This window comes from Hyposmocoma kahamanoa, unplaced genomic scaffold, assembly GCF_003589595.1.
Source record: "Hyposmocoma kahamanoa isolate Upper Pololo Valley unplaced genomic scaffold, ASM358959v1 86, whole genome shotgun sequence".
NCBI lineage: Eukaryota > Metazoa > Arthropoda > Insecta > Lepidoptera > Cosmopterigidae > Hyposmocoma > Hyposmocoma kahamanoa.
The window spans coordinates 3,213,784-3,224,345 of record NW_020654289.1 but is presented as its reverse complement, the minus strand read 5'-3'; the positions used below and the strand labels follow the sequence as shown (position 1 = coordinate 3,224,345).

Sequence of the window (10,562 nt, the reverse complement as noted above, 5' to 3'; positions counted from 1 at the left end):
TACCGTGAATAATCATTGGTACACGACCATTTGTTTGCCGGAAGTTATATAAGTCCCGACCTGGCACCTTGTGACTTTTATTTACTTCCAAAAATTAAAAACCTGTTACGCGGTCAACGATTTTCATCACCTGAAGAGGATACCCGACAATATTTTGAGAAACAATAAATTCATTTCTGACCATTTATGGTATTTTTTTCTTATTCATTCCGGAAACTTATAGTGCGCCCCACGTATAATCTTCATTATAGTTCTGTGTACAGAACTTTAATGAGATTTTTCAGCTCAGTGGCGACTACTATAGACAACAGAATTTTGGTTCAGAATTAAAAAGAGCGCCTTTATAAAATTATAATTGACAGTAATCTCTGACTTTAATGAGTACAGGAGCAGAGAAACGTCACTTTTTAAGCTACTGCTCGTTCACTGTGCTGACTTACCTGAGAACAACGAGCAAAAATCTCTAGGAGTTGCTCTAAAATAAGTTAAATGGAATACACATTTAAACAAATTTATGTGAAATCTGGAGCTATGTCATTTTTCCATACATCTTTATCTAGTTTTCAATTTTATAATATGTTATACGTTTCCATTAAAATACTTTTTATGTAAGTTTTAAACTTAGGAAATAATAATCTTGATATATACTCCAGAATCTTATTAAGAAAACGTATACAGTTCCCCATAAAAGAGTGTCTGTAAAATATCAGTTGGGTCATTTGTTTCAACAAATGCATTGTCTACACATAAAGTTTATGTTTCAGTGGCTTAAGTGGAAGTAATTTATTCAAATCATTTATTCTATAGGTAAAATTTTTACACTTGAAAACGTTTTTTTTTTCAGCTTATGTCCGTTCACTACACTGACCTCCCTGAGAAGAATGAGCAAGAGACTCTAGGGCTCGCTCTTTTCAAATAAATGCTATGGAATACACTTTGAACCATAATTGTGTGGAATCTAGACTCATGTTGTCTTTCCATACACCTTTATCTAACTCATACCTACTCATCAATTTGGAATATGATTTATCAATTAAAACACTTTTAATGTAAGTTTTAAACTTAGGAAATGGTAATCTTAATATATGTCAATTTCCCATAAAAGGATTGTTTACCTCAGTTAAATAAAATCGTGGTACCATGAGTTTGGACTTAGTTCTAAGGTTAATATTATAGATATCTTCTTTATTAATGCAATTATGTATATTTTTAGGGGCATACAAAATATTTAAGTAAATGTGTACTGTGATGCAATGGTGAGTGGTGATACCAGTCTCCTTACGCTTAACTCACACTGGCGCAGAGTCGAAGCGTCGCGACGCGTCATGCTTTTCTCCTATAGCATAATTTTCTCTATTTTCCCATTGTTAAGGTATAAATATGTGTTATGTAAATATAGAGACGACGCGAGTCGACGGCGATGCTTGGTTACTTAGGCGCAGTAAGGTGTCAGACACACTGCGATCCGGGCGCACTAATGCGAGCATCATCGCGCGTTGTCGCGCGTCGCCAGGCGTAGTAGTTGAAAAATAGGACGCGACGCGACGCTTGGACTCTGCGCCAGTGTGAGTTGATGCTTAATCTTTTCTCTCTACACCAGCTCATTCCGTGTACAGCTAGTATGAAATATATGATTATTATATTTTATTATAATCTTCACTGCTTCGTTGGCCAATTGGGGCAACCTACACTTACGTAAGGCAGTTCAATCTCAAGAACGTTATTTGATTCGGACGTCGCGCCAAACGTGGCCAGCCAGAAAGCATTGTAATCGCAATTTGTACCCTATTAGTGGTTAATATAATAAACTCTAAATGGAGGTAAATTTACTGTAAATAGAATTCTCATGTTGAATGTTCCTTTGTACTAGTGATCGCCACTGTCCCCATATTCACTCCATACTTTATCATCTAACGCGGTGCTATTGTGTTATGCAATAAATACCCTCCAAGCATAATACTAGAGATATTTCAGAATACTGGTTTAAGGCAAGTGATTGAAGGAGATGTGGGAAAAACTGTTTTGATGTCTTAAATTGTTTAGATTTTACAATTGTGGCAGAAATTGAAACATCCAAGAGTTATTTTTATTGCTATTTATTAAATGTAACAAAATGCAGCAGAGAGAAAGGACAATCATGCACTTTAGAACAAACATCAGGGTCTAACAATTCATTGTAAGTTGCGTTTACTTCATCTACGAAATCTTCTTCGTGCAGGGGTGCTCTGAAATCATAAGAGAAACTATGTTTTTGCACAAGGCTTTTGAAAGGCTTTTCATAAAAGATGTTATGTATATCATCAAAAATACCTTACATCACAGAAATAAACTAAAATGGTGATCGCTTTACGTCAATTTAAAAATTCACCTCTCAAAATGTTTTTTCATGGTTTCACGGTTATAGCGGGGATAGTCCACTGGTAAAGCGGGTGATTTTTAATTGAGTAATTGACGCTACGATTACATATGTGGCTTCAATTTCCAATTTACTTATGTACATTTGCGAATGTTCGATAGTTAGGGCTAAAGGAAAACATGTTGAAACTTGTATATCGAAGAAAGTTTACATCACAACCATTGAAAACCATTTGAAGTCTTTCCTTCTTCTTAAAGGAAACCAGTGTTAGCAAACTATGGTACGTAGACACGAATTGAAACTAAATGTTAATTTTAATGATCGGAAAGGAATGACCGAAGTGAGCGCTGAATGACAACTTCTTACTTAATATTAAGTCGTAAATCGGTTGAAGCATCGTGTTGGGAAGGTTAGCCAGTTTAGGCGGTACTTCACACCTGAACAGCTTTTAAATCTGTATAAAGCACAAGTTCGATCCTGTATGGAGTACTGCTGCCACCTTTGGGACGGCTCTGCCCAATACCAGTTAGCTGCCTTGGACTCGGTGGAGCGTAAAGCAAAGAGACTTATTAACAATAATCCTCTTGTGGAGTCGAAGCTCCAAAATCTCGATCATCGCAGAAAAGTAGCCTGCTTGTCGGTTTTCTATCGGATACATTTCGGGGAGTGTGCGCAGGAACTTTTCAATTTGGTTCCGCCCTCACCGTTCCTCCTTCGGTCGACTAGAAGGTCCGGAGCACTCCATTCTTATGTCGTTGATATTCCACCTATTCGCACTAAGCGCTTTGCCTCCTCCTTTCTGATGCGTACGGCAAAGGAATGGAATGCTCTACCGGCATCTGTATTTCCCGAAAAGTACAATTTGGGGCTAGTCAAGGCTAGAGTGAATAGGCATTTTTTAGGCAAACGCGTCCCATCGTCGGTCACATCGTCGCTTAACATCAGGTGAGATTGCGGCCAAGCGTGTGTCTATTATATATTAAAAAAAAAAAAAAAAAAAGGCACTACGTACCATGCCGAGCTGTTACGTGTGCACCGGGAGAGTCTTTCCATGCACTCATGAGAAGAACCTCCATATATTAATATTAAATTAAATGCTGAAGTACTTCTAGGACTATATTTACAAATAAATGTATACACTTGATCGTATACAATGATTAATGGGTTCTTAATGATGCTCCATATTTTATAAAACTGTCTCTGAGCCAAGGTTCTGCCTCTGTACAATTTCAACTCTGGGCCGAAAACCTCTCCCGGCAGAAAACCGTAGTTAAGATAGTCGAACGATCAATGGTGAGACAACTGCACTGCTCCCCTCATCCTTCAAAACTGCAACGCAATAATGCTCATGTTACTGCTTGGCGACAGAAATAGTACGGTGGCAGTATTTCCTTACACGAACTATACAATTTTCCACACAAAATTGTAAAGTATCTTACCCGGTTGCTAGCTACAACTGTCAGTGTAAACGCATGGCAAGGCACTGGATGTAGACATGGTAAGAAGATCCCAAAATGGATTTCCGGCAGGAGCAAGAAGCAACTTTCACAAATTTCCGGTTGTTTTAGGTAGCGCATCTAGAGGTAATTTCAATATCCAATTGCCGACTTCAGAAACCCAACGGATTGCACTGTCATCACTGGATAGGAAGTCCAATTTGAGGAATGAACGTTTCTAAATTGAGAGAGAGGAGAGCATTTGGAACTCATGTACCAGACCAACGGTAATAGCACAGGAAATTTTCTAATATGAGACCTCCCCTTGATGGAGGTAATTCCCCAACTTGAGAAGAATACGTAAGTGTGATTGTCTAGAGTTTTATTATTGTCCATGTTATTTATACGGACTTCAAGTTCTATAGACATAACACATCCAAAAACATGTATTGTTCTCGACATGAGGAAAATACGATCTCAGCAATAATAAATCTGAAGGCAGTATAGGAACGGTTATAGGCGTCGGCGTGAGCTATGGCCCGTAGGGAGGAATACCTGCTGCAGTTTTTCAATTTCTCAGCCAGAATGTCGACCGATAACAGGGGATTATTACTTTTCTATTGTGATGCGATAGGTACAAAGGAAAACATGATAAAAATCATGTTTGAAATGATATAGTGTGGTATTATCGATGTCTGATGACTGAATGAAAAGCATTGACATTAATCGAATCAAGATCTTGATAGAATCAATAATATAATCGATAAATAATTAAGGTAAACTAAAATAAAAGCGGATGTGTGAGAAGATTGGTGCGAGCGGAGTGAAGTTATTATAGCCAGCTCAGTTCTGCAATGTGCGCGATTGAAAATAATGTAAAAACAATAAAAAACACACACAATTCAATGACTATTTAGAGTAATGCAGCCGATGTTAATAGAATCTGAGTCTCCTGCAAAAACGCGCTTTTAGAAAATTTACACTGGGTTCTGGAGTGTCTCTGAGATAATAAGTTATAAAAACATTCTCACATTAGTGTCACAGTACAATTATGAAAAAGTAGTTTAGTATTGATTTGTTATTGAATTTCACGATGTATATAACCACCGAGATATTAAAATTTTATTTATGAAATAACTCCATTAGTTTGTTATACTTATTAAATACAAAGACCGAACACAAAGAGAAATCCCTTCGACCTGACAGGACTCAAACCTACGACCATGGGATTCCAAATTTACGTAATTTAGAAATTAATTATATAATATCGTCAGTGTTTTGTAGAAAGTGCGTAAGCGATATTTCTAAAAAATCAGGGGAGCATATTTAAGGATTTTAACGCGTGTTTTAAAATATTTACGTTCTGTTTTAAAATTCAATTTAACTTTTAATTAAGTTTTTAACAAACCTATTTTATACCATAGACTTTACTAATCAAGTTTGTTTGTCAGATAGTTCTCTAAAAATCCGCTAGGCATTGACCTTATTTACTTAATTTCTGCATCGCGGTGTTAAGATTTTCCCTCCAATGGTGACTACTTGAACCGAATTTTATTTACGTGTGAGAAACTCAGAACTGTCTAGTGTTTCTCACACGTAAACGATTGCCTGGACCTATATGATAGTTACTTTTTATATTTTTTTGCATTTGGACGTGTAGTACCGCTCCCGTCGGTTAGAATTAATTTGGCACCGTGTATAATAGATATACTTTTTTGTAAATAAAACCTGAAACTGGACTGGAAGTTTTATTCGATTTGGTGACGTCATCAAGTACGAAAAGAACCCGTCTACAAGTTTAAGTTTTAAAATTGAATTTATTTTAACAGTAGTGCAACGAATGCTGCCATATCCATCTCTAAAAATAAACATCGCGTTTAAAAAAAACAAGACCTCTGCGTGACCGTCCAGCATGGTAACCGTTTGGCCACGGAAACAGTTCTTTAAATAATCTCATCTTAGGTCTAAATTCAAATTGCAAACTCCGTGGCTGAAATGTATCTGTATCAAGCATCTGTTTGACAATTATCAAAATCAAGCCTCTGTAGAATGTTGCTTTGGGTATATATATTATATTATTTATTATTAGAATATATATGTAAGTTTATTATGTATGTATAATAAGTATGTTTATATTATGTTATTTATTTATACCATACAAACTATCGATTAGCTTTCTAGTATATTGTTCTTCTTGTGTAAGTGTAGCGCCAACCTATTGTGTTTTTTTTTCTCTTTGTCCCTATAGTTGACTGGTAGAGAATGCCTTATGGCATTAAGTCCGCCATTCGTACTTCAGTGTTCTGTACAATAAAGCTTAAATAAATAAATAAATGTATCAAAAGCCTTCGATAATACTTACGTAAATACGGCTCGGAGTATGTCATGTACCAGCGATTTCCCAGGAGGTGCAAGACCTGACATTGCATCACAAATGCTTTGGAGAACGCAGGAGTGACCATTGAGGTTATGACTGAAACATGGTCATAAAAACTTCGAAATTTACGACGGATTATAAAAACGGGTATTATGTTTTCCCTTGAAAAAAAAAAAGTTATTTCTTTTTAATATGTGGGTGGTAAGCGACGCGCCCATCCATAAAAGTTGCAGTGCCACTTAGAGCTTTTTTAAATCGCAACGACCTGAGGAGCTGCGCCCGTCGCCGTTTTGTTAAGTAAATAAGCAGTGAAGGACCTCAAGGACCTCCCTTCTTTTTTGTTAAGAATATGCACATTCAGTATGTTGACATTCTTCAAAAATGTGTGATACTACTTAAAACTATCACACTTACTTAATAATCTCAGTAGTGAGTACTAATAAAAACGACCTCAACATTTCGTGGAATTACATCTATTTAGGAAATGAAACTATTTTTCCGGATTTAAATCGCGTATATTTGTTTTTTCAAATAAACCGACGTTTCGGGCCCTTTACAGGTCCCATGGTCACGGTTGACTGACACATGACTGATACATCGATTTGCCTAGTTTTATTGGAATCGGTTACGCGAAACCGGATTCATCCCCTAATTTGCAGCCCTTAGAGGTGGAATATTTTCTTCATATTTAAATGGGACCACTTCTGAGGCACCCTCTTTTCAACTAAAATAAAATTATGAAAAATCGGTTCACAAATGCCTATGATAATGAGTTATCGTGTAACATATTTACCAAAAAAATTGTATAGTCGAATTGAGACCCTCGGCCTTTTTCGAAGTCGGTTAATAAAAGGTTTTTACCTTGTATACGACTATAATTTAGTAGTCGTCTTTATAAATTGTATCAAGACGACTACCCAAAACTATTTACTCACTGCAAAGTTCAAAGTCTAAGTCAAATAATCATAGAATACATTTTGATTCATATTTGTGTGGAATCTAGACTCACGTTATCTTTCCATACATCTTTATGTATTACGTAGTCTACAATTTTCTAATATAACTTTTCAATTGAAATACTTTTAATGCAAGTTTGAAACTTAAGATATGGTAATTTTAATATAAGCTCCGGAATCATATTGTAAAAACGTATACAGTTCCCCATAAAAGAATCATTTCCCTTAGTTAAACGAAAACGTGGTGCCATGAGTTTGGATTTAGTTCTAAGGTTAATATTATGGATATCTTCTTCCTTATCGAAATTATATATATATTTACGGGCGTACAAAATATGAAAGGAAAATGTGAAAGAGACATTGAAAGAAGAGTGAACGCAGGGAATCAGGTGAATGGTGCCTTGCATACCTTCATGGGCAGCCAGAAAGTGTCTAAAAAGGCACGATTGGCTGTGCGTGGGGTGCTAGTTCCTACACTTATGTATGGTAATGAATGTTGGGTTTGGCAGAAGCAGCATGAAAGTAGAATTAATGCAGTAGAAATGAGAGCTTTGAGGAGTATGGCTGGAGTAACTCGGATGGATAATTTACGGAACAGTGTAATAAGAGAGCGTTGCGGCGTGGAAGAAGATATAGTGACAAAGATAGAGAAAGGGATGCTTAGATGGTTCGGACATGTAGAAAGAATGAATGAAAGAAGAGTAACGAAACAGATTTATAAGGCGAGTGTGAGCGGGCAAGTTGGTATGGGCCGACCAAGGAGCCGATCATGACCAAATTGAGGCCATCCTAAAGAAGGGCCAGGTCAAGAGTACCCTTAACCGACGAGCGTGTATGAAAGCATTGATGCGTGTTGATGAGGCGAAACGTGTGTGTCAGGACCGTAGCAGGTGGAAAACTGTTGTGTCTGCCTACCCCGATGGGAAAAGGCGTGAAGTATATGTATGTATGTATGTATATACAAAATATTTGAGTAAATGTATTGTGATGCCACAATCACGATACCAGTCTCCTTAAACTTTTCTCTGAGAGAAATCCTAAATGCATTTCATAAAATAAAAGCACTAACAAAAAAGGGACATAGTAATTTGCGTAGTTTACTTTACTTACCGTCACATAACTTACTTAAACAAATATGTTTACGGACAAAATAAGAAGGTAATACGTGATCCCTCCATATGACTCCTAATGAGATGTATACATTAACTAAAGGCCTTACACATAAATTACAACATGTAAAAATGCGAAATAATGCAAAAACAAACTACAATCGTTTGTGACAAGCAGTTTTTATTAGACTGTAGTATTTATTAGAATTAATTAATCAAAATTGTAGTACTTTGTACCTTGGTACGATAATCACGAAAATACATGAAACAAATTACGTAGTTCATGAAACAAATTCGTAGAATCTATAAACTTCCCTTTCAAAATTACAATTTTGCAGATGTGGTCTTATCTATTATCGTATACTGTCTCGCATAATGCTGTGTAAGACGGCAACTGATGCCACCTTGGTATGAACTCGTTAAAGTAGCAGTAGGTAGATTAGATTTAGTAACACAAAATTGAAGTCTTCAACCGGTATTTGGCCAGAGAGGTGAACTATGGTATAAACCCGATCCCTAGAAGATACTTTTGCAAGTGGCACGCAAACATTGATACTCACAAATCCAATGCCTCTTTCAACCTCTCCCAAAGCTCTCTCTTCTGTCGATGATGCAGCTTTCTTCTCAAATGAGCTGCCGTAAACTTGGAGTCAGGAAGAGGATAAAGTACATCAATTTCTAACGCAATGTTCCAGCCGGCAGGAGCGTGGGTCATAAATGCTTTTACTAGGGATATTGTTAACTGAAAAATCAAACGGAGATCTTTGTTGAATGTGATTGATGTAGTAGCAGCAGAGCTCCTAAATCAAGTGAAAGAGATCGTTTAGGGAAGTACTGCCATCTTGCCTATTTCTGCCGCCAAGCATTAATGTGATAATTACTGCGATCCAGTTTTGAAGGATAATGACACTGGTGAAATTACAGGCACATGGGACTTGTTTACTTACGTCTCAGGGCGACAGGAGCAGTAGCAGTGCCCCTCATATCTTTGCGATTTAAAGCTCTGAGTGGCACTGCAATTGTTATGGACAGACATGTAGCTTTCCATTAGGTGCACGACTTGTTCGTCCTGTAAAAAAATCAATGCTTGTGGGACGCGATGAGGGATATGGATTCGAAATACCACAGATAGACAGATAGTGTATGTACATTTGGAAATTAGTTACTCAGGGCTAAAGACCTCGATCCAAGTTCTCTTAAGTCCCATATTCTATTAGGATTGGTGGGATAATTCAAGGGGTCCGTGGTAAGTAAAAAATATTTGGAGGGTGCGCGAAGAATTATCGGAAACCCGCGACAAACATCAAAAGTTTTCATAAAACGATGTTTCTCGAGTGACCACGCGGAGGGGACGAAATCGATCATGCATAGTTTGAATATTTTTAATGGGTTTTACTATAACGTAAAAGTTAAATTACTTGGAGTTTCATGATTAAGTTTTTGTTATAATAAGGGGTCCAATACCGAAATAAAACTGGGATCCACTGACCCAGATTAATGTATTGCAAGAAAAACGGCCTACACTCAATAGTAGATGATTGTGGCCTTAAATATACCATTATTATACGTTGCTAAGTTTAAAATTTGGAGAATAGGAAGCGTTGACGTTCACACCGTGATCGTTATTTAGGAGTACCGCAACTTTATCTATTTTCTTCATTGACTTACAATTATATGGACGTAGGGTCCGCGCCAAAAAGTGTCCGAACTTATAGTGCGTTAAAATCGTACCTGTATACAGAGCGTCATTCACGCTCTAGTCTTAGTTTGTTCGACTGACAGCGAAGCAAGCAAAATTAGACAGTAATGCGATGACATTACAATTTAAATTCAACGTTTTAGCTTTTTCATATTCCTTGACATGTCACTACGTTTAAATAGGTTGACTTGGGACATTTTTTTCGTGGTTTTTGTATTAGACCCGTCGTCCATTTATTTGTAAGTCAATGATTTTCTTCTTGGTTGTCGGTCGCTCTTACCTAAACAGATAGAATGCTTTGTTACTAAACGTTGAAACTTCTTTTTAAACCTTAAAATGATTCTTCTTCTTTAACTTTGAGTTCTTTATGCCGTCTATAGGTCGTCTAGACCTGAATTTTTTCTTTTATTTAGTCGAAATATTTTCGTTCCAGTCTTCCTCTGCTAAACCTTCGATCTTTCCTTCTACAATGCTTCTAAGAAAACTCTGCCGTCCGCTAGCTAAAATGCGGCTTAGTCACCAGAATTGTTGTGCCGACAAACATCTGATGATAGCGTTAATACTTTATTTTTTATCCGCTCACGCGATGCGCTCCTCTTACCGCAAAACGGCGGCTATTTGGTTTCGCA

At 37.0% G+C, this 10,562-nt stretch overlaps 1 protein-coding gene across 1 annotated transcript in view; it reads right to left on the bottom strand.

The window, feature by feature from the left end:
* Positions 1–2,092: 2,092 nt before the first annotated feature.
* Positions 2,093–10,562, bottom strand: part of LOC113234863 — a 10,705-nt gene continuing 2,235 nt past the window's right edge. The window contains exons 2-4 of the mRNA XM_026470385.1: positions 8,795–8,976; positions 6,155–6,265; positions 2,093–2,225 (exon numbers count right to left, since the gene is read on the bottom strand). Coding sequence (XP_026326170.1) covers positions 2,093–2,225; positions 6,155–6,265; positions 8,795–8,976 — 426 coding nt within the window. The remainder of the gene's footprint in view (positions 2,226–6,154; positions 6,266–8,794; positions 8,977–10,562) is intronic.